This window comes from Monodelphis domestica, chromosome 2, assembly GCF_027887165.1.
Source record: "Monodelphis domestica isolate mMonDom1 chromosome 2, mMonDom1.pri, whole genome shotgun sequence".
NCBI lineage: Eukaryota > Metazoa > Chordata > Mammalia > Didelphimorphia > Didelphidae > Monodelphis > Monodelphis domestica.
In genome coordinates this window covers 432,301,919-432,327,277 of record NC_077228.1, presented here as the reverse complement: position 1 = coordinate 432,327,277, position 25,359 = coordinate 432,301,919, and the positions used below count along the sequence as shown (strand labels likewise).

Sequence of the window (25,359 nt, the reverse complement as noted above, 5' to 3'; positions counted from 1 at the left end):
ATTAAATAGACAAAGTCACCCTACCATTTAGTTAATTAACAGACTGAAATCCTATGACTTGCTATTTCCCCACTCTAGACCTGGATAAAATGGATTTTTCAAGTGAAATGTTAAAGCTTATTATATAGTTTCTATTGTTCAAAGTCCTAACATCTTGTATTCTGTCGCCCATCAATCTTTTCTCTGGCCTGTCCCCTTTGTGCACTCCTTCTTTATTTGTGCCAATAAAAATAATTAGTTTCCTTTAAGGCTCAATTCATGTCACCTTCTACATGAATTCTTTTCCTGATTTTCTTCAAAATTATCTTGAATCTATTTTATTTGTATATTTGCATGTTTTCCCCTTGCTAGAATGTCAGCTCCATTTTTGTCTTTGTATCCCCAGCACCCAGATTTGTGGATTGATTTTTGGATTCATATCCCCAAAACTTATTCTAGTGCTTTGGACAGAGCAATATTGGTTGAATTAAAATTGTAGAATAAACCCAGGGCATTAAAGGAGCTGTATCTGTATGACTAGACTGATTTAATTTTTTTTCTTTTTAGGACCACTTGGCAGAAGTAGAAAGCAAGAAGGAAGAAATGGTTCAGCTGAAGGCTCACTTAGAAAAGTTATATTCTTTCAGTAGAAAAGAGGAATACCACACACTCCAGGGCAGAGCAGAGGACTGCTTCCAGTTGTTCCAAGAGGCCAGTCAGATGACTGAGAGAAGACAACTTGCATTAACCCAGTTGACTCAGTTCCTCCAGGCCCATGCTTCTTTATCAAGTGTTCTCCACAGGCTGAGGCAAACTGTGGAAGGTACTAGCAATATGGACAAGACACAATCCGAGTTTTTGGAGAAGGACTTAAATGATGCTGTTACAGATGCTAAAAATTTAGATTGTATAGCTATTACTCTGGATGGAATTCTTACAAAAGCCCAATATCACCTGAAAAGTCGCAGTTCTGAGCAGAGAGCTTCTTGTAGAAGAATGGCAGATCAGCTTGGTTTAGAATTAGAGAGCATCCAAAATCTTCTGGGGACCAAACAGAGTGAGGCAGAGGCCTTTGAAGCCATGAGAAAGGCTTTTGCAGATCACAAGGAAGCCCTCCTAAAGAATCTTGAAGATATTGAAGAAAGGACTGACAAAGAATGGTTAAAGGAACTCACTCAGCAAGCTGTTCAACAAAGGTAGAAGAAACTTGTGCTCATCTTTTCTTCTTTAAAAAAATTTTTTGCTTCTACAGAAATGTTTTTTTTTACTTTTTGGAGTACCCAGGGACCTCTTTACATGTAGCTCCCCAGAAAACTAAACCAACATTACTTCTGTGGATTAGCTTCTACTCAGAACTGTAGCTCAAAAGCCTCTAATGATGTGTTTACTTTTATCAGGCTAGTCATAGGGGACATTACTACAAAACAAAAGATATTTATTGCAACAACATAATAAATTAATGAAAAGAAATATTTCACACCCACCCCCTTACCTACAAAGATATATTTTCCACAGATTTCTATAATACCCGTAGTGGAAGAAACACATAAAGAGGGCACATATGGACAGGAACTTGTTCAGGAAGATGTGTAATGGGGTCACTCATATGATTGATACTGCACAGCTGCAGATGTCCTCTAGTGATGACAACACACTGCATTGTCATGTGCTTTTTTGATTTTGTTTTTGTTGTTGTTGTTGATGGTGGTGGTGGTGGTGATAGGTTGTCTCTGTTTTTTGTTTTTATCTGCTTATCCTCAACTTTTTCCTATGGGAAGAGGATTGCAAACACTTTAGCACATAATTCATGAAGCTATGTTAGTTGTCTTTGGGTGATTAATATAGCTCTCAGTCATAACATCTTCTAAAAAATTAATTCCCAAAGTCATTTTAAATATCTTTTCAAACTCCTTTTCTTCTATGGCTTCCCTAAGCTCATTTGTTCTAAATTCTTTTCTGTCTTAAAATTTCTACTTTCATGATGTCACAACAGGGGCTAGAGAGGGGAGACCCAAATAGGATAGGGACTTTTTTCTACTTCTTTTTTTTATGCTTTCTCATTAACAGCAAAATTTTTGGTTTGTCTTTATTATATGGATTCAACTTTCACATGATAAATACCAAACAAATGTTTGCTAAAATGAATTCATTGTTTAGATATTTATCATAATGAATAAAAGTAATAATATGAGTAATTTGAAATACAAGAATTCTTTTGCCTATATAAATTTACCTGAAGTTTTATTATCAGATTAGCTAGAGATGACAAATTATTTTTCACTACCTTAGCCCTCAAACACTATTTACTAAGTCTTAAAGGGATTGTGAGTTACATTGGTAAATGGAAATATCCATACCAATGAAATCATGACTAATTTAAATATAAACTATTTGGGAATTTTAAAAGTAGAGAAATAAATATTTTCATTTGTAGGTTAAGAGCCTTTAATCAGTTAGAAGATGAATTGAATTCTCATGAACATGAATTGTGGTGGCTGAAGGACAAAGCTAAACAAATAGCTCAAAAAGAAGTGACTTTTGCACCAGAATTTGATGAAGAGATAAATCGTTTGGAAGCTACCTGGGATGACACAAAGAAACTAATTCATGAAAAGTAAGTAAAATATTTTTATCATAATTGAATCCTTGCATATTACTGTGAATAATATATACATTGGAATTTAATGTCTTTTCTATTTGGGCCATCGCATGTTCTTTCACAGATTTCTTCAGGCTGCTGACTTATTCTTGAGACACCATATTTATATAAAAGCTAATGTCTTAAGGTGTCAGTTGGCAACTTTAAAAAAAAGTCTGCTAAAACCTCATCACTTTTCATTAAACATCATAGAGGTTAAGAGAATAGGGAATGAAACTATTAGAAGCTTCAAGGTAGAAGTAGCAACATCATTCCAGTTCATATGATAGGAGAAGTAAAGAAATGAACGATTCTAGCAAACAATAGTGGTGGAGAGGGAAGCAGCATGGCAGGAACTAGCATATGTTTTATTTAAAATTTCATGCAATGTATCCTTGACTTTGTACCATAAGTTGCCAAGTCCTGTTTTAGAGACAGATAGTTACTTAAAGATAAACATGAAGTATGAGCATGTGTAGTATGAGACAATAATATAAAACAGTTAGTTCCATCCTTGTAGATCATAATACTTAAAATATTATTTTCAATGTATTTTTTAAAAATGCATATGCTTCTTCAATAGTAGTTTTTAGCTTCATTTTTCTCTTCTCCATTTCAGAAATTAGATTTCAAAGAAAGTTAAAAAACTAATTTATATTTTCCCTCTCTTCCTTTTTTTCCTTCTTAGGCTCCTTCCCTCTCTTTGATGGAGCTTAAAGAAGAATTGAAAGTGAGGATTATTAAATATAAAATTAAAGTAAAGAATATTAAGTATTTATAATATAATATATAAGGTATCTCTATAAATATAGGTATACATATGATTAAACATACACATATAGATTTATATATACTCATATTTTCCCTTTTCCCCCAGTCTTCAGAGTTCCACTTTCTTTTGTCAATATTTTCTTTTTTTAATATAACCTACATCTCCCAATATGTTCCTACTCCTTCCCTTTCAAGAAAGAATAATAAAGAATTTTAAATGGAGGAATAAAGGTCAGCAAATCAAAAATCTAGATAGTATTCAGAACTCCCTATATCTCCTGGCAAAGAACCAAAGGGAGTTTTAATAAGGTGTGTAATCATCAGTCAAGAAAAAATATTTTAACATGCAGATATTAAATGTGAAGCATCATCGTGACTAGTATAGAAGCTGAAGATAGACAAAGTTATGGTTTTCACTCACTTTCCTAATTTTTCTCTTCAATAAATTTGAGACTACTCCTTAGGCTTAATTGCAAGTAATAGTACTCTTGTGCCTTCTTCTTTTAAAAATGATACTTTTCAAATTCTTTTTTTCTTTGTTACCATTTCAGTCAAGGTCAGTGCTGTGGACTTATTGATTTGATGAGAGAATATCAGAATTTAAAATCCATTGTATATAAAGTCCTAGAGAATGCTAACAATGTGACTACAACCAGATCTGCTGTAAAGGATCAGGAAGACATTAGATGGACCTTATCTAAGGTGATAATTTAACCAATATTTGAATTTTGTCGACACTTCCATATTTTTTTGTCATATGGGGTTAATTCGTTGCCAACATTCTCCTCTACATTTGAAGTGCTAGACACTACTTTAGAGAACTCCATGGCTACTTTGTTCTAACAAATGTTGTACTCTCGAATACTGGAGAACTCCTCAAGTGGCAGTGTGTAATACCTATCATTCTACTATGTGGGCAGAAGTAGGTTGTTAAATGCTCGTCTCAGTTTATTGGGATTAATATCTTCTAGATATGAAGCCAAACTTGGGCCAACACTTTTAGAGAAAGATGTTAGTGAGCAACACACACACACACACAAGAGTATATTTTTAAAACAATGATAATTTTCTTAATTTTAAGACATTTTTATCTTCACAGCATGAAACTGTCAAGAATGAGATGAATGAGAAGCAAAAGGAACTGGATGACTTTACAAGTAAAGCAAAACATTTGATATCTGAACTGAAAAGAACTCAAAGCAGTAATTTCATTCTGGTGAAAACAGACATGGATAGCACTGTGGATAGATGGCTAGATGTAAGGAAAGTCACATTTTCTTTGTAGTAATACTGTGAAATATTAATTTCCCTCATAGCTCTAAAGTCTAACCTACTTACCTACCTACTTACCCTACCTACCCTATCCTACAATGCATAGTATTATGGCAAGACTCCAAAATACTCCCAAAGAAGTAAATTATTCTTCACATAAGATTAAGGACTAGATCTATGATTTCATTGAACTCTTCACAATTCACCTTGGGAACTGGAACACAGAGAATTTGTGACTTTATAAATATATCTTCCCTTCAAATAGGAAAAAATATAAATCTATTCCTATATATATATCACATATAACATGAGGGTACATCAATAGATGATAATGCACAAAGACAATTGTCATTCTCGGTCACCGAGAGACTACCACTATATTTGTATTCACATATACATATATAAATAATAAAACCCAACTGGAGGCATAACTTGAAATGAAATATTCCTGGCTTAAAGGCTAGCTCTGTGTCCACATTGCCTCTCTGCCTTTTATTGTTAGGATAGTAGTACTCATTTTATAGAATTGTTTATAGCACATGAAATTAAAGCATGTGACCCATTCCTATGAATTAAGAATAATTAGAGCTAGAATCTAATTATTCAGGATTAGTTAGAGGTAGGATCTAGTAAGAGGTAAGATTGATTTTGGTGCTTTTATTTATTAATCGTGCTGGGAAAATATATTTATTATAAATAAAGATATTGAATACTAGAGAGCCATCTGTTTTGGAGTCTTATTTAGAAGGAATTTGGGATGATACTGTCATATATTTAGTGACAACACATTTTCTTGTTTCTCTCAGATTTCAGAAAAAATTGAAGAGAACATGGATAGACTTACTGTAAGCCTGTCCCTTTGGGAAGATGTGCTTTCAGGTAGAGATGAAATTGATGGTTGGGCAAATAGTTCCATTCCACAGCTAACAGAAAACATCAGCAACCTCAGTAGCAGCCTCAAAACAGAAGCATTCCTTAAGGAATTTGAGGTCAGTGAACCAAACTTGTTCATGTGGACTATGAAAGGAAAATGAAAAATATCTCTTTTTCTCTAATCTCAATAGTTTACCACTTACATAAGGGCATCATGACCATTCCATGTTTTTTTCTGAATTTAATATCACTGCATTGACTACATTTGTTGAATCTTCCTGCCTGTATCTATCCTTAAGGTGGAAAATATGAATAAAAAGGAAATGAGAAATAAAGAAAATTGATAGCTATGTTTGATCCCAAGATTAATTATGCATTGAGCAAGGTTAAGAAGTCTTACGAAGATCATATGCTCCTCTTAAGCTATGGAACTTTGAGGAAAACAGTATTTTACAAATCTAAATAACTGTAAAATCTTAATCATGAATCTAACTTTTCTCAACATCCCCCTACAGTACAAGAATTTTGGAGAACTATATTTGAAGTCACTTGAAAGGGCATAAAATATTTAATGTATTTTCTTAAAAACATAAGGTTCTCCAAGAGAATAACCTGACTCTGAGTTAGATGTTCTTCTAACCCATTCATAGAACCAGCTCATTCCTCTCTAATATCCTGGCAAGTGATCATTCAAGCTTTACTGGAAGAATTTTAGGAAAGCAGAGGCTTTAAATCCTCTGCAAACTATTCTACTTATAGATAGATTGAATTATCAGCAACCCTTTTCTAACATTGAGCTTTAATCTAGTTTCCTACAACTTCTACGATGTATTTGTATAAATTTATGTAGGATTCCAACATGTTATTCCAAAAATTCCAAAAATGGTTCTTTATTGCCTTCAAATAATTAAATTGTAAAGTGTCTAATTTACAGATAGCTTTGGAAAAGTTTCATCTTTTACTCTTTGCTCATACTATATTTTTACATACATATGTATTTAAATGTATAATATAATGAATTTTCAAATTTTACTTCCAAAAATTAAATATTTATTATATGTAGTATATGTATTAATGTGGGCATTATATATTGTTATCTTTTGAAAATGAAATGGTGCTTTGAGAGTTTAATGAGGCTTCCATAGTAAACTATACTATTTAAAGTCTCCTTTGAATAAAAAATTTTGGTCTGAGTTAAGTTTTTGCAAGAGAGTTCTATAATAAAATTACAAATCAATACATGGACTGCCTTGCATTCCATTACATGGAAGCTCATAACAACAGTTTTTCCAGACTCATAAACAATGACTTCTCTTCATTATACAGAAATGGCCTTTGAAAAATATATTTAAAACAATGGCATAATGTTGCATGTGTATTTAAGTAAAGACATCTCAAAATTCAGTAAAATTAAGGAATTTATGTTCTTCCAAATGTGAGAATAAGTATATTATAGATTACTTGTATCTCTCTCTCTCTCTCTCTCTCTCTCTCTCTCTCTCTCTCTCTCTCTCTCTCTCTCTCCACACACACATATATATATAATGTATATAAACATATTTTTGTTTTTGGGGACAGGGTGAAGTTAAAAACAAAGGACTTAAACTGCAAGAACTTCACTCAAAAATTTTGAATCTTAAAGCACTAACCAAAAATCAGGAAATACCACCAGATCTTCAGGTGAGATGACTTTTAATACTGATAGATAGTTATAATGATCATGACGGTGTCAATAAGTAGTTCCAGAGTCCCTATCATAATCAAGTCACTGTACTAGGTAATGTTGTGGAAAATCAAAATGCCAAGGAAACAAGAAAAATCTTGCATTGGGTTTAAAATATAAGAGTCCTTGGATTTGGCTAGGGCCATGTTGTCAATATCTAGTGTCAAAGATTACACTAAGAATGCCAAAATAGTCTCAGAAAAGTGAACGTTATTTTAACATCACTGTGGGGTTTGGGATAGGACCTTAGTATAAGATAAAGCCTTTACAAATCATATAATAAGCTATTCTGCAAGTTTAAAATAATTATGAGAAAATATGCAAATATGTGGCAAGTAGGTGGCTCAGTGAATAGAGAGCCAAGTCTAGTGTTGTAAGGTCTTAGGTTAAAATTTGGCCTCATACTCTTCCTAGCTGTGTGATCCTGGGCAAGTTACTTAACCCCTATTGCCTAGTCCTTATCACTCTTCTGTCTTGATACCTCAATTAGGGATTTTAACTGTTTTTGTGTCATGGATACCTTTAGAGGCTGGTGAAGCCTATAGATCAGTTGTCAGAATAACACTTTGAAATATATTAAATACAATTGATAGAATTAAGGAGGAAATCAATTATACTGAAATATAATTATTAAATTATTTTTTAAAAACCAGTTCACATACCCTAAGTTAGGAACTCCTGCTTCTGAGTGCCATTCACTAACCTCAGGCCTCAATGCCTTCTTGTAGAAATCCCAGACTCAGACTATGATCTATGCCAACTCAATTTAATGCAATAATATTAAATTCACCAAATATGTGTAAAATACTTATTCTGTAAAGATATACTTAATGCATATATGGTGAATTTTCCAGAACTTCTTTGCTTGCCCCAGCATATAGCTTCCATGGCAACTGATCATATTCTTACCTTTCTTAACCACCTTAGACTGGACCTAAATTTAAATTTCAGTAGATATAGTGACTGGCTAACATAGATATAATAGTTTTTATAATCCTTTCTATTCATATTTCTCCTAGTTCATCAATTATTAAAAATTCCAATTTGTTCCTAGTAATTTTCCCATTTTCACATAAATAAATTAGTGACCAATAAAATTCTTATTTTTTGCTTTTGTTATTTTTTATGCTTGCCAAATGTTTTATTCTTGTAAGGAGTCCATTAAAGACTCTTCTTTTATTTTTGGTTTTAAATTCTATGAATTTTGTTTCTAAAAGACTCCTGTAAAGGAAACTCTAAATAATAAACAAGTTAAAACCAACTCAGAGTTAGAAGGTAGGTCAGCAAATCAGGACTGAAAAGTGAAAAAAACAAATTGTCAGAATAAAGATATGAAGCCAAGAGAACCAGTAAAATTCAGAATTTATTTCTTCTTATGCTTTCTGAATGTGGTTTACATCTCACCATTAAAAGCACTACCATGAATACCCTCACATAAAAGGAGCAGCACTGTTGAATTCTTTACTCACTTCCTATCTTTGAGGAGTTCCTCTTTTATTTTATATAGAGACGTGTATGTCTTTAATATGCTAAAAATGACTATACAAACCTCCTGATAAAAACTGTCTCATTGCCTAAATACAATGATAAAGCCTATCTTTTCTCTATTCACTGAAAATGTGTGAACATTCCAACATATATTGGAATGAGAGCACCAGGAGTATACTCAAATAACCATGATATCAGTTTGTTTTATTTTTTACTTTTAGTTCATAGAAACAGATTTAAGGCAAAAACTGGAGCATGCCAAAGAAGTAACTGAAATAGCAAAAGGAACCCTGAAAGATTTTACTGCCCAAAAAATGAAATTAGAAAAATTTGTTATTGAAGTTGAAGCTTGGCTTACAAAAGTTGAAGAATCTTTATTGAACTGTGCACAAACTCAGAATTGTGAAAGTTTAAAAAAAGTAAAGGTGAGTGATGAATCTATCATTAATCTATCTTGTTTAATCATATTTAATAACACAATCATATTGGAAAGTTATTACATTACAAATTACAATTACTTCCAGTATAATAAACCAAGTCTTGAGGAAATATGTGAGTGATAGGCACCAGAAGAACAAATTACTCAAACCATTGATCTTATCTAGAATAAGAGCCACTTGAAAAGTCAAATTCTTCTGGTCAGAGCTTCAAGGTTTCTCTGAGTTAATATACAAATCAAATAAACCGCAGACAAATGTAGAGAAAATGTAGCATTGTTCAGTCTGCTAATAGTCACTAATTTTTTGTCTCTATAAGAGACTGAGCCTTTCAGAATCTGTCATCAACCCTCTAAACCATATCACTTTATTATTTAAGTATTGTATATTTTAAAATTAATATCCAAAATACTCCAAGTATTATATTTATAAAGTTTATTAAAAATAACTTGAAGTTAAAAACCCTAAGCAAAATCAGCCTTACCAGTCACACACAAAGGAAAAGAGAGAGAGAGGTGGTGTTCCAGTGAACTATATGCAAAACGTGACCATGCAAGGTGGTGGAGAGAAGAGAGGAATTCTGGGAAATACAAAAGGAATTCTGGGGAATGTAGTTCAAAGGTAGAAAATTTCCACTTATACAGTATCTAGGAGTAGTTAAAAGTCATCGTTTCAAAATTTGACTTTGCCATTTACTATTTGTGTGATCCTGGGCAAATCTTGATCTTTCTGGGTCACAGATTGCTCATCTATACCATGTTACTCTCTAAGGATGGATCCCTTATAAGACTAAAGCTGGTGCTCAAGCTTTCCCTATTGGCAGTATGAAGGTTTGAATCAGAAGAGATCTATAAGACATACATTAGAAACTTTAGTCTTTGCTAAGCCACGACTCTCATAAATCACTCTCCAGTAGCTCAAATGGAACAATCACATAATATGGGAAAGACTATGATAGACACAAAGTCATAGATATATCCTGGATTACCTGATCCCCAGAAAGATGCTGTTCTAACATGCCAAGGTCCCTCTCTTTCCAAGCACTGTATGGCTCTATAAGTGCAATGTTATAAAGACAAATTGCAGGTCATCACTTTTGGAAGTCTATCATTTTCTTGTTTAAATGTGCTATCTAATAGAATGAATTAATAGAGAATTAGAATTAGAATAGAATTACAGAATGACTGTAAGGGGAAACAGGGTGCTCTCCTATAGCTGCTCATTCATTCTCTCCCCCATAATTAATTTATATTTATTTTGAGTGTGTTCTCTCCCCTGATAAAACACAAGCTTCTTGGGGTCAGCTTTATAACCCTGGAGCCTAGCACTGTGTCTAGTACACTATAAGGATTTAGTAAGTGTTGCTTTCTATCCTTTTAAAAAACTGTAATCTATGTATTCTTTACATTACATGCATTTACAGATTATTACAACTTCTTGAGCAATCTCTTGCAAAACAATTAAGTAAAACTGATAATAAAATTATTTCATCTGAATGTATTTGTAGTATTCCATATCTGTAACAAACTTCACTCCTCTGTTTAAAAAGTAAAAAATAAAATTTCCTCTTCATCCTCTAACTCATTGAAAAAAAAATAAATTTCTTCTTAAAAAAAATATATATATATACACATAAAAAAATTCAAAACAAATTCTTTCAATGGCTATACACATAAACACACACAGACGTATGAGGCTTCTGACAAGCATCTCTAACCAATTTGACTGGGATTAGGAGTAGAGCCTGTGACTATTAAATGAAGTGTCATAAATCCCTGGCACATTCAGAGATGCAGATATGGAATGGTGATATCCAATAACAGAATTCTCTAACTAACCACAGTAGCTAGCTCTTGAGGCCAATTTTCTTTAGTCTAAATCCATATAGGTGAGTTGTTTTATTGTATTTCTTTTTTAATTGTCAAAAGCAGTAAACCTAGCCTTGGCCAGCCCTCTTACCTGCTGAGATATGCACATCAGATCATATGTGGGATCAAGGGAAAATGTGACTGTCTCAGAGTACTTTCATTCCCACTTGGTGTGTGTAGCCTTTATAGCTTACTTTTGATCTTTAGGAAATGCAAAAAGAGCTTCAAGGTCAGCAGAGCAGCATCAATTCACAACAAGAAAATCTTAACAGTCTATGTCGCAAGTACCATTCAGCTGAGCTGGAGAGCCTGGGCAGCAAAATCACTCTCCTAATAAGGAAATACGAAGCTGTAAGCCATCTTGGCTCCAGAACACAAGCCAGCCTGCAGGACTTTCTGGAAAAACACTTTACTGGTGAGCAGTGTTCTGGGTGTTAGAGGGGACAGCTAGCTCACAGGAAAGGGACTGATCCAAATACCTCAGAAACTGCCAATGGATGTTTGCAAAATGGTTGCTGGGGCATCATTTGAAATTTTATGTTTCTTTGAATTTTTAATATACGTGTCATGAATCATGCACAACTCATGATCTCAGTTATTCCACTCACCCTGAGGAGCCAGAAAAAAATATACTCTTTTGATGGAGGAGGTCGAAGCAGCCTCTTTCCATCCCACAAAGCATGCATTCAAGTAAAAGAGTTCCTTCTATAAAGTCAACATCCTCCATTTCCAAGGGAATACATTGCAAATCTCCTTTGCCATAGTAAAATCAATAGAGGAAATTTATGGGGAAGCTATAGCCCTGGATGAGCTAGAAAATCGCCATTGATGTGTAACATGAGTTCTGCCTCCAGGCTATATACAGTTTGGTTGTGTTCTAATGCGTCATAATGGCAATATGCCCAAGCATGACAGAAAGGGGAAATGTTCTTTCTCGTTACTGTATAAATATACGGAGAACATTCTCCAGCCACTTTTGGAGAATTTGAGATTTGCTTTTTACAAGACAGAAATAACTACCATACAGTTCAAGGTACAGTTTTTTTTTTATCTGTTTCCATTTTTCAACAAAAATGTTTTCTTCTTTCTTTCAATAGAAACGAGCCATGACAAGAAATAATATATTTCATTCTAAAAGTGTAACTTGCTGTTCATTCATTTACAATCATTTCTCACCATTATAATACTTAATAATGATTATAGCAACCATTTCTCTTATTTTTATTGCAGAATGTTCTTATGATACCAAATGTTACATTTCACTAGAAGAAATATAAAATGTAAAGGAAAATAACTTGATGGTCACATTTAAATTAACTATGGTAATGTTTAGAAGCTTGTTTCCTGTCTTAACATTTATTTTTACTCTTTGGTCTTTTTCAAAAGAGTCTATGCAGGCATTCCAAGCATGGTTTTCTGGTGTGAAAATAGCAGTGCGAGAATCATCAGATAGATCTGGGGACAGCAAAGTCATAGAGGCAAAACTACAGAATCTACAGGTATTGACCCCTTGGGCATCAAAAGTTGGTGAATGAATGTGTTCTTCCTGACAGGCTGGTAATACAGGGTGCTTCCAATTCAAAATGGAACTACAAAAATAGAATCTCAGAGTCAACTCTTTCATTGTTGACTATATGCTTCTGTCTTCTCCCATCTTTTTTTCCCTCCCCTTCTAACATAGGTTATAGTATTTAATTTAAGAGGCAATGGGCCTCACACAAAGGACACGTGAAAGAATCCATGAGACACACTATTTCTTTTTAAACTTTTTTCAATTTGATTTTTTTAATTTTCCATTCCAACCCCCCCCACGCTTCCCATCCTCACTCCCACCCATTGAGAAAGCAAGAAAAATAAAAACCATTTCAAATATGTGTAGACACACTATTTCCTATTCTCTGTTATGTCATTATTTTTAACTTGTTTCAGAGAATCAGAAAATTGATTCTATGTTTTGACATCATCCTAGGCTATTTAACTAAAATATTTTTAAAAATACATTTATTAAGCTTATAGTAAGGCCACCATGAAAGAATTATATGGCAGAAAACTAACTGATCATTTGGTGAGAATGAGGGATAACTGATGGATAGCCAGATTGATTTACTAGTAGATGACTTATTAATACCATAGGGAAAACTGAGGAAGATCTTCCAAAAAATAAGAAAGGACCCCCTTTGGCAAACTTTTGAAAGGACATGCACTAGATGGGGAAGCATGAATGGGCTGCAATTTGCATTAGCAGAAGAAACTCCAGTACTGATAAGGTCACAGATCTGTTTGCTATAGGACAGAGGGTGATTAAAAGGTGGAGGGATAAATAAAAGAAGCAGATTGTATACTCTTTTTAGAGTTTCCAGTCTAGTTGGGTCAATATTATATACTTGAATTGAAATTAAAAGCAACATAAAACCATATGTAGTCCAAAACTATATGCTAGATTTGGGATTAGGGAAAGAAAGGATGCCGTGGTAGTTCCAGAAGAGAAAAAGAATTGTGAACCATACTTGTAGGACTCTCTTGATGAAATCAAGAAAGATTATGTGTATTGTTGTCTTTTTCTTTTTTTAAACAGGGCATTTTGGACTCAGTCAGTGATGGCCAGAATAAACTTGATGCAGTGACTCAGGAAGGAGAGGATTTATATGCTTATTTATCTAAACAAATTGTGAGTAGTATTCAGGAGCAGATTACAAAAGCTAATGAAGAATTTCAAGCTTTCCTTAAGGAGTGCCTTAAAAACAAACAAGCTCTTCAGGGCTGTGCTACAGAACTTGGAAGGTAAGCTATTCTGAGTGACAGAACTTTAGGAAAGGGGATCATTGTGAATGAAAAAAGAGGATTCAAAATTATGATTTTAAAAAAGAGGAATGCTTATTTGATTCAACCAGTCAATAAGCATTATTTTTTTTCTACTGTAAAGCCAGCGTTCTGCTAAATGCTAAGTATACAAAGGGGGGAAAAAGAGTTTCTGTCTTCAAGGAAATTATATTCCAAACATATTCTTAATTATTTAATTAGTCTTAATTAAGAGTTAGTTTACACTAGGATAATAACTTGTTCTATACTTCTAAAGTCATTTCTTGGCTCAGTGTTGCAAAGTTTATTAGTGAATGTGAGTGGCATAGGTATATAAAGGTTACTTTTGTGTGTAATTATGTGTTTATAGTTGGCATGGGGTTATTATAATTGTCACTAAACAACTCTTCTGTCTTCCAATTGCAGAGGTTTGGGTTTTTGTTTTTGTTTTTGTTTTTGTTTTTGTTTTTGTGGGGGGGGAGGTATTTTACAAATCGTTACTTAAATATTTTGGCCATTGGTTGAAAATATCACTACCTCCATCCACTGGTTCTGATAACAAATACCATGTCTCAAATTCATTTTATTTCAGTTAGAATCCATTAAGCTTGATATAAAGCCCCATTTACCCTGGATTAAGATAAGAATATATAGGATAGAACAAATATCTCCAAAAAATGCCAGAAGACCTGATGTGTAGGAACTGGTCCCACTTTCTTCTTGAAGTCTTGGGCAACTTGTGGAGTGTCTAGATGACTGCAGCCAAGTTGAGATTCCAATAGCTTCCTCTCCATTAAAGTTCAAATATTAAGTCCAGTTCTTACATCTCCTCCTCTTCCCCTGCATTTCTACCTCTTCATTCATCTCCTCCTTCCTATTCAGTGCTATTTGTCTTTCCTCCTACTGGGATTTCTAGCAGATTCCATAATGACTAGGTAATTGAACCTTATTGGTAATAAGCCCCTATTTCTGCCTTCAACTTTTGACTTCATGAACCACCATCTGTTCTTGCTGTGTTCATAATAAGTGGCTCATTTCTGATCATTTCTACATAGTAATTTATTTTTCTTTTAAATTTTAACATATTTGACACCAATAATTAATGGGAGACAGTAAAAAAATAGTGAATTTAGAGTCAGAGGCCCGTGGGTTCAAATCTCAGCTCTCCTCCAGTATTTTGTAACCCCTATTTCCTGTCTTAATATCAGTTCTAAGATAGAAGAACAATAAGGAATGGGCAATTGGATTTAAATAACTTGTCCAAGGTCACACAGCCAGGAAGTATCTGAGGTCAGATTTGAACCCTGGTCATCACAACTCCAGGTCTGGTGCTTCCACTGTGCCATCTAGCTGTCCCCTTCCTACAATAATTTTTAGCTTTGTAGCCATCAGCAAATTGCTTCCCCTCTGAGGGCCTCACTTTCCTCCTGTGTAAAATAAAAGTATATCACTAGATGACTTAGCCTAGATTCAATTGTACTATACTTTCGACAAAACTGTTCTTAAAACATTTTCTCTAGTTTTAATAGATTTCTCCAGATCATACCGAGTTGGCTGCCTGGAAAGGTAGTTTCCTTTAATTGGAGATCTGCAAGCAGAGGTCATACTTGTTGATTCTTTTCCCATTCTCATATCTTTATACCCATTATAAGTATGGATTAGATGAGATAGATTTTGAGATCCCTTATAACTCTAAAATTCTTTCATTCCTTAATTTGGAGTTACATAAATACTTAATTTCCTGCTTTTCATAATTTAAATCATCATAAGAACTCATTACAGCAGATACAAGTAAATATTACAGAATAAAATGGTAAAAACCAAATAATTTATTTTTCTAAAATACTATTTTCTTAATCCTATAGTTTTGAAGATCAGCACAAGAAACTTAGTCTGTGGATTCATGAAATGGAAGAAAGATTAAGCACAGAAAATTTTGGAGAGTACAAACAGCATATTCCTGAGAAGAAAAATGAAGTTCATAAAATTGAAATGTTTCTGGGGGAACTGTTAGCTGCAAGGTACAATGGGAAAATGTGTTTGTGCCATACACTGTGGGATTTTGTTTTCTCATTTGTCTGGTTGCATAGGTGTAAGATCCAAGTATATTTTACAAGCTATCCTTAATGTCATTGTGGTATAGTTGAAAACACTTCAGATTGTGTTAGATCAGGAGATCTAAATTCTTGTCTGGACTATGATATTCTCAGTGACCTTAGACATGTAACCTGAACTCTCAGGGTATTGATTTCCCTATCTGGAAAAGGGGTATAATAATACCCAACCTCACATATTTCAGGTTTGTTATGAGGATTTAGTGAGATAAAAAAATGTGAAAGTGCTTTGAAAAGAATGAAATGCTTTAAATATATCAAGTTGTAATTATAATGAATTATATTGTGCTTTATGAAAGAAAACATGGCATAGTAGGTGGAGAGCAAGACTTGAGGCAGGAAGACCTGGCTTCAAGCCCTAGCTCTGATGCCTATTAGTGATATGGCCCTGAGTATGTCATTTCATCTCTTTGTGGAATCCATAACATTATGTTTTATGAATATTCATTAATATTAATAATTATGAATTATAACAACAATAACATTTATGTAGTGTTTTAACATGCACAAATTGATCTCATTTGATCTTCATAACCACCCTAGGAGGCAAATGTGGTTATTATTCCTGTTTTATAAATGAGAAAACTGAGGCTAAGAGGTGATAGCAATTCCCATTTTAACAATATGATATTTGAAATTGTTCTTTGAAGAAAAGTAATCTTTCTAAAATCCTTTTGATTTTATTCAAACTCCTTTATAATCTTCTCCACATAAATTTCATCACTATTTCTAAAATCTCTCATTATTTCTTAACATTAAACTTTCCCCATTAGCCAAAAAAGTTTCTATCCTTAATATTTCACACACATCTTATACAGCTTTACAATCCTTATATTCGTTGCTCACTGGTTCCCCTGCCTGCATCCTGTTTTTCCATCTGGTTAACTTGGTCAACTATTTTCTAGAATTTTAGAAAGATTTTGCCTTGACCATTCTGCCCTAGAGAAATCTCTCCCTTCTCTGAACACACGGTATGGTACATTGGGTGTTTTTGTCCTTTATTGTTCATTTATGCATAGCCCTGTATTTTTTACTATTTAACTATTATTGCCTAGAGAGTTAATATAATTTAGGGAGTAATGATTAAAAATTCTAAGAGACTGGCTTCTGGGTAAGGAAATGGATTTGCTTACTAGGCTAGCAATAATCAATAAATTGATGATCTCTCTCGGTGATCAAAGACAAAGAAATTATCTCATGAGCATCATTAAATATAGTTTTAGAAGCTCTCCCCTAGATACCCCGAGATATTTTTAATTGAGGAATAGCCAATGAAGTGCCATAATTAATTCTCTCAGTCCCTCCCTAATTTCTTGATTGATGGTGGAAAACAGTATGCCAGAATCTATGATTCCAACCTCTAGAAAGAAATCAAATTCTGCCTGTTTAGAAGTGACTTTGGTCAACTTTTCAATGAGAGATTTAAGGACTGTCCTGCTACTTACAGACACACCTGGCCTAAGCTGATTTCTATTTACTGGGCAAAAGAAAACCCATGATCTCACTCTTTTGTCGCTCTACAATGGAAGATACTCTTATAGAGGAGCATTCTGTGAATTTCTTAGGAACAAAGGAAAAGTAAGGAGATCAAGGGACAAATCTGAAACCCAATTCAAAACTCAGAAGCAGAAATAATTCAATGTATTGAAAAATCTTCTCAAGTGGATAGAGCTGAGTTATTTTATGCTGGGTTCAAATCTTGTTTTTGATACTTACTAGCTATGGGATCATGAGCAAGTAACAGCCTCTTGGATCTTCAATTTCTACATCTATAAAACAATCAATTATTATTATGATGGGACCATAGATTAGAGATGGAAAAGACCTCAGAAGCCATCCAGTTCAACCCTTTCATTCTACAGATGAGAAAACTGAGACCCAAAGTCACTTACTAGAATTTTTACTAAGATCCTCTGCTTCCCAATCCTATGCTTTTTCTACATAGTCACATTCCTCTCTTCAGTTATTCCTTTTCTCCTGCAGTAGATTGCACAATTCTTAATAACTGGGTTCATATTGTATAGGTCTTTATAATCCACATAGCACTATACAGTACTATACAAGTTAAATGAGTTTAGTAAATATTGACACATTGCTCTTTACTTTAAGTTTTTTGATTTGGGGGGGTTTGGGTTTTTTTTTTCTTTTTTGTTTTGTTTTTAGTAGTATCAATGGCCTTATGTTAATCCACCTCTTCTCTCTTGCCTTGTTTCCTATGAAAATAACCCTTATAGTTTTTATTAAATTAATACTCTACTGTAAACAGCCAAATTAACTGGCCCAAATATATGTACACAGAGTTATCTGTAGGGATACCCTGTGTGTAGATCTAATATCAAATAGCAGAGAGTCCAATTACTTAATGGCTCATTATCTGGATTTAGAAATACCATTACTTCTCCTGAAGTAACATAATTAGGCTAGAAAACAAGTTAGTCATGTTATCTAGACATCACATTTAAAGAATGATCAAAGGTATGCTGTTGTCTGAAATAATTCTCTTTCCTCTCCTTTTATCTGTTTATTTTCTTCTTTGAGACTCAGGTCAAATCCACTGCCTCTTCTCCTGTCAGTGGCCTTTCCCAGTTCTACAGCTACAAGTTCCTTTCCTTCAGAGACTATCATTTATATTGTGTGTGTCTGCTATGTATGGCACAGATAGGAGGAGCAATATAGACTCTGATTCCTAAGGACTAGAATTTAAATCTACCCTTAGAATACTAGTTAGGTGACCCTAGACAAGTATTTAACTTCTCCCAGACTCAGTTTTCTCATCTATAAAATGGAGATGAGGGGGCAGCTGGGTAGCTCAGTGGATTGAGAGTCAGGCCCAGAAATGAGAGGTCCTGGGTTCAAATCTGACCTCAGACACTTCCAGCTGTTTGACCCTAGGCAAGTCACTCAACCCTCATTGCCTAACCCTTCTGCCTTAGAACCAATATCCAGTATTGATTCTAAGATGGAAGGTAAGGATTTGAAAATAAATAAACAAACAAACAAATAAATAAAATTGAGATGATGATAGTATCTGCCTCCAGGACTACTGTGAGGATCAAATGAGGCAATATATAAAAAAGTATTTATGAGCTTTTAAGAAATGTGTAAAAGCTAGTTTTGTTGCCATTATTATTGTTATTATTATATGTACATTGTTATTTAACTCTCCTCTATTAGACTATAAACTCAAGGGCGGGACATTATTTTTGCCTTTCTTTTTATGCCCAGATGTGAGCACAGTGCCTGGCACATAGTAAACTTTTAATAAATACTTCTTGTTATTGTTAGTAGTGTTGAGCTTTGAGGAGCAGTAGCAAGGTGTTAAAGGGAATAGAGTGTTTGAGCTTGGAATAAAAAAGAGGAGGTCAAATCCGACCTCAGACACTTGACTAGCTGTAGGACCCTTGGAAAAAAATCATTTAAAGGGGCATCTAAGTGTTTCAGTGGAGAAACCTTAGAATCAGGCCTGGAGATCCTGGGTTCAAATCTGGCCACAGACATTTCCTAGTTGTGTGACATTGGGCAACTCACTTCATTTCAATTGCCAGTCCCTTGCCACTCTTCTGTCTTGGACCCAATACTTAGTATCAATTCTAAGAGAGAAGGTAAGGTGTGTGTGTTTTTTTTTAAACCCTTACCTTCTGTCTTAGAATCAATACTGTGTATTGTTTCCAAGGCAGAAGAGTGGTAAGGGCTAGACAATGGGGGTCCCCAAACTACAGCCCGGGCCACATGCAGCCTCCTGAGGCCATTTATCCAGCCTCCACCACACTTCTGGAAGGGGCACCACTTTTATTGGTGGTCAGTGAGAGGAGCACTATGTATGGTGGAGCTGCAAAACGTGGTGCCGCTCATTTACAGTTCCAGTGACATAATCCTTTGCATGACGCCTTGTTCTGAGAGTAACTGAACGAGAACAAGGCGTCACACAAAGGATTATGTGGCTGCACAATGGAAGACATCAGCATAGTGAACGTGATATGGGAGAGAGGATTCCACACTGTGCATACTGCTGCCTGGTATAGTGGTGGCAGTAATGGACCTGTGCAAGGTGTGACAGACCTGTCACAGCCAGTGCTGCAGCCTCTACTATCCTAGACAGGGCTATACAGATTTGTTCCAATTTTTTTGTTTGGTTTTTTTTTTTGTTTTGTTTTTAATAGTCTGGGCCACCAGTGGTCTGAGGGACAACGACCTGGCCCCCTGTGTAAAAAGTTTGGGGACCCTGGGCTAGGTGATGGGGGTTAGGTAACTTGCCCAGGGTCACACAGTTGGGAAGTGTCTGAGACCAAATTTGAAACTAGGTCTTCCCATCTCTAAGCCTGACTCTCAATCCACTGAGTCACTCAGCTGCCCCTCCTGATGTTTTTTTTTTTTAAACATTATTTTATTTGGTCATTTCCATACATTATTCACTGGAAACAAAGATCATTTTCTTTTCCTCCCTTCCCCCCCTCCCACCACCTTTCCCTCTCCCATAGCCGACACATGATTCCACTGGTTATCACATGTGTTCTTGACTTGAACCCATTTCCCTGTTGTTGGAATTTGCATTATAGTGTTCATTTAGAGTCTCTCCTCAGTCTTATCCCCTCCAACCCTGTAGTCAAGCAGTTGCTTTTCATCTGTGTTTTTACTCCCACAGTTTATCCTCTGCTTGTGGATAGTATTTTTTAGATCCCTGCAGATTGTTCAGGGACAATGCATTGACACTAATGGAGAAGTCCATCACCTTCGATTGTACCACAATGTATCAGTCTCTGTGTACAATGTTCTCCTGGTTCTGCTCCTTTTGCTCTGCATCACTTCCTGGAGGTTCCAGTCTCCATGGAATTCTCCATGGAATTCCTCCACTTTATTATTCCTTTTAGCACAATAGTATTCCATCACCAACATATACCACAATTTGTTCAGCCATTCCCCAATTGACGGGCATCCCCTCGTTTTCCAATTTTTGGCCACCACAAAGAGTGCAGCTATGAAAATTCTTGTACAAGTCTTTTTCCTTATTATCTCTTTGGGGTACAAGCCCAGCAGTGCTATAGCTGGATCAAAGGGCAGACAGTCTTTTATCACCCTTTGGGCATAGTTCCAAATTGCCCTCCAGAATGGTTGGATCAATTCACAACTCCACCAGCAATGGATTAGTGTCCCGACTTCGCCACATCCCCTCCAGCATTCATTACTTTCCTTTGCTGTCATGTTAGCCAATCTGCTAGGTGTGAGGTGATACCTCAGAGTTGTTTTGATTTGCATCTCTCTGATTATAAGAGATGTAGAGCACTTTTTCATGTGCTTATTAATAGTTTTGATTTCTTTGGCTGCGAACTGCCTGTTCATGTCCCTTGCCCATTTGTCAATTGGAGAATGGCTTGATTTTTTGTACAATTGATTTAGTTCTTTATAAATTTGAGTGAATAAACCTTGTCAGAGGTTTTTATGAAGATTGTTTCCCAATTTGTTGCTACCCTTCTGATTTTGGTTACATTGGTTTTGTTTGTACAAAAACTTTTTAATTTGATGTAATCCAGATTATTTATTTTGCATTTTGTAACTCTTTCTAATTCTTACTTGGTTTTGAAGTCTTTCCCTTCCCAAAGGTCTGACATGTATACTATTCTGTGTTCACCTAATTTTCTTATAGTTTCCTTCTTTATGCTCAAGTCATTCACCTATTTTGAATTTATCTTGGTGTAGGGTGTGAGGTGTTGATCTAAACCTAATCTTTCCCACACTGTCCTCCAATTTTCCCAGCAGTTTTTATGAAATAGTGGATTTTTGTCCCAAAAGCTGGGATCTTTGGGTTTGTCATATACTGTCTTGCTGAGGTTGCTTGCCCCCAGTCTATTCCACTGATCCTCCTTTCTGTCTCTTAGCCAGTACCAAATTGTTTTGATGACTGCTGCTTTAGATCTGGGACTGCAAGACCACCTTCCTTTGTATTTTTTTTTTCATTATTTCCCTGGATATCCATGATCTTTTGTTCTTCCAAATGAACTTTGTTATGGTTTTTTCTAAATCAGTAAAATAAATTTTTGGAAGTTCCATGGGTATGGCACTAAATAGATAGATGAGTTTGGGTAGGATGGTCATTTTTATTATATTGGCTCATCCTACCCATGAGCAGTTAATGTTCTTCCAATTGTTCAACTCTAGTTTTAGTTGTGTGGAAAGTGTTTTGTAGTTGTGTTCATATAGATCTTGTGTTTGTCTCGGGATATAGATTCCTCAGTATTTTATTTTGTCTAACGTAATTTTGAATGGGATTTCTCTTTCTAGTTCTTGCTGCTGAGCTGTGTTGGAATTATATAGAAATGCTGATGACTTATATGGGTTTATTTTGTATCCTGCAACTTTGCTAAAGTTGTTGATTATTTCGATTAGCTTTTTGGTTGAATCTCTAGGATTCTTTAAGTAGACCATCATGTCATCTGCAAAGAGTGATAATTTGGTCTCCTCTTTGCCTATTTTAATGCCTTCAATTTCTTTTTCTTCTCTAATTGCTACTTCTAGTGTTTCTAATACAATGTCAAATAATAGAGGTGATAATGGGTATCCTTGTTTCACTCCTGATCTTAATGGGAATGGATTTAGTTTATCCCCATTGCAGATGATATTAGCTGATGGTTTTAGATATATACTGTTTATTATTTTTAGGAATGACCCTTCTATTCCTATGCTTTGTAGTTTTTTTAGTAGGAATGGGTGTTGTATTTTATCAAAGGTTTTTTCTGCATCTATTGAGATAATCATGTGGTTCTTGTTGGTTTGCTTGTTGATGTGGTCAATTATGTGGATGGTTTTCCTAATATTGAACCATCCCTGCATCCCTGGTATGAATCCTACTTGATCATGGTGGATGACCCTTTTGATCACTTGCTGGAGTCTGTTTGCTAGTATCCTATTTAAGATTTTTGCATCTATATTCATTAGGGAGATTGGTCTATAATTTTCTTTCTGTTTTTGGCCTGCCTGGCTTTGGAATTAGTACCATGTTTGTGTCATAAAAGGAGTTTGGTAGAACTCCCTCTCTGCTTATTATGTCAAATAGTTTGTATAGTATTGGGATTAACTGTTCTCTGAATGTTTGATAGAATTCACTGGTGAATCCGTCAGGCCCTGGGGGTTTTTTCTTAGGAAGTTCTTTGATGGCCTGTTGGATTTCTTTTTCTGATATGGGATTATTTAAGAAAACTATTTCTTCTTCTGTTAGTCTAGGCAGTTTGTATTTTTGTATACATTCATCCATATCACCTAAATCGGTATATTTATTGCCATATAATTGGGCAAAGTAATTTTTAATGATTGCCTTAATTTCCTCTTCATTGGAGGTGATGTCCCCCTTTTCATCTTTGATGCTGTTAATTTGCTTTTCTTCTTTCCTTTTTTAAATTAGATTGACCAGTACTTTGTCTATTTTGTTTGCTTTTTTCAAAGTACCAGCTTCTAGTCTTGTTTATTAGCTCAATAGTTCTGTCACTTTTGATTTTATTAATTTCTCCCTTAATTTTTAGCATCTCTAGTTTGGTTTTCTTCTGGGGGGTTTTAATTTGTTCGTTCTCAAGTTTTTTGATTTGCATTTCCAATTCCTTGATCTCTGTCCTCCCTAATTTGTTAATATATGCACTCAGGGATATGAATTTTCCTCTAAGTACTGCCTTGGCTGCATCCCATAAGGTTTGAAAGGATGGTTCACCGTTGTCATTTTCTTCAACGAAATTATTAATTGTTTCTATGATTTCTTCTCTAACTATCTGATTTTGGCGTATCGTATTATTTAACTTCCAATTAATTTTTGATTTGGCTCTCCATGTACCCTTCCCGATCAATATTTTTATTGCCTTGTGATCTGAAAAGGCTGCATTTATTATTTCTGCTTTTCTGCATTTGAGTGCCATGTTTCTATGACCTAGGGTATGATCTATTTTTGTGAATGTGCCATGTGGTGCTGAAAAGAAGGTATATTCCTTCTTGTCCCTATTTATTTTTCTCCATATGTCTATTAACTCTAATTTTTCTAAGATTTCATTCACCTCTTTTATCTCTTTCTTGTTTATTTTTTGGTTTGATTTATCTAAATTTGATAGTGGTTGGTTCAAGTCTCCCACTAATATGGTTTTACTGTCTATTTCCTCCTTCAATTCTCCTAGTTTCTCTATTAAAAATTTGGATGCTATACCATTTGGTGCATACATGTTGATTAGTCATATTTCCTCATTGTCTATACTCCTTTTTAGCAGAATATATTTACCTTCCCTATCCCTTTGATCAGGTCTATATTTGCTTTGGCTTTGTCAGATATCATGATTGCAACTCCTGCCTTCTTTCTATCAGTTGAGGCCCAAAGGGTCTTACTCCAACCTTTAATTCTAACCTTGTGAGTGTCAACCCGTCTCATATGTGTTTCTTGAAGACAACATATGGTAGGGTTTTGGGTTCCAATCCACTCTGCTATTTGTCTACGTTTTATGAGTGAGTTCATCCCATTCATGTTCAAAGTTATGATTGTCATTTGTGGATTCGCTGGCATTTTGATATCTTCCCCTAGTTCTGACCTTTCTTCTTTAGCTATTTCCTTTTGACCCAGTGATTTACTTTAGGTCAGTCCCTCTAGTCTCCTCCCTTGAGATGCTTCCCTTTCTAGCCCCTCCATTTTTATGCTCCATTCCCCTCCCCCCTCTCCTTCCCTCCCTTTTTATACTCCCTCCCCCCCTCCTTAATTTTCCTTTCTTTCTTGCCCTAATGGATAAGATAGAATTCAGGATCCCACTGGATCTAGATGTTCTTCCCTCTCAGATTTGATTTCACTGAGAGTAAGGTTTAAGTAATTTCACTTCACGCTCTCTTCCTCTCCTTCTCATATGAGAGTTCTTCCCCTCCCCTTCCCATGTGTATCTTTATATGGGAAAGATTATTCTATTAAGTCCCCACCTATTTCTTGAAGTAAATCTTAGTATTATCGACGGTTCCCCCCCTCCCTTTTCCTTTCTTTGCCCCCACTTTCCCCAAATCTTCTTAATGCCCCAATCTTTCCTTATGCATGTTTCTTCTAACTACTCTTATGATGCTACAATTTATGAGAGTTACACAAAACATTTTCACCACATATTAATATATATAATTTGATGTAAATGTAGTTCTTATAGAAGAGAGTTTGACTTAAAGAAAAAGATAAGATTTATCTCCTTTTCCCTTTTTTCATATTTACCTTTTCATGTTTCTCTTACTTTCTGTGCTTGGATATCAAATTTTCCACTAAGTTCTGGTCTTTTCTTAGCAAATGCTTGGAAATCTTCTATTTTGTTGAATGCCCATACTTTCCCCTGGAAGTATATAGTCAGTTTTGCTGGGTAGTTGATTCTTGGTTGGAGACCCAGCTCTCTTGCCTTTCTAAATATCG

General features: G+C 34.9%; 1 protein-coding gene across 19 annotated transcripts in view; it reads left to right on the top strand.

Moving 5' to 3' along the window:
• The window catches only part of SYNE1 (spectrin repeat containing nuclear envelope protein 1), a 569,990-nt gene that overhangs the window by 259,211 nt on the left and 285,420 nt on the right, over positions 1-25,359 (top strand). For all 19 annotated transcript variants that reach the window (XM_016428964.2, XM_056818948.1, XM_056818954.1 and 16 more), the window contains 11 exons: positions 547-1,175; positions 2,414-2,593; positions 3,940-4,090; positions 4,488-4,646; positions 5,467-5,649; positions 7,112-7,213; positions 8,966-9,169; positions 11,257-11,464; positions 12,436-12,548; positions 13,625-13,830; positions 15,714-15,869. In XM_016428964.2, the coding sequence (XP_016284450.1) occupies positions 547-1,175; positions 2,414-2,593; positions 3,940-4,090; positions 4,488-4,646; positions 5,467-5,649; positions 7,112-7,213; positions 8,966-9,169; positions 11,257-11,464; positions 12,436-12,548; positions 13,625-13,830; positions 15,714-15,869 (2,291 nt within the window). The remainder of the gene's footprint in view (positions 1-546; positions 1,176-2,413; positions 2,594-3,939; positions 4,091-4,487; positions 4,647-5,466; positions 5,650-7,111; positions 7,214-8,965; positions 9,170-11,256; positions 11,465-12,435; positions 12,549-13,624; positions 13,831-15,713; positions 15,870-25,359) is intronic.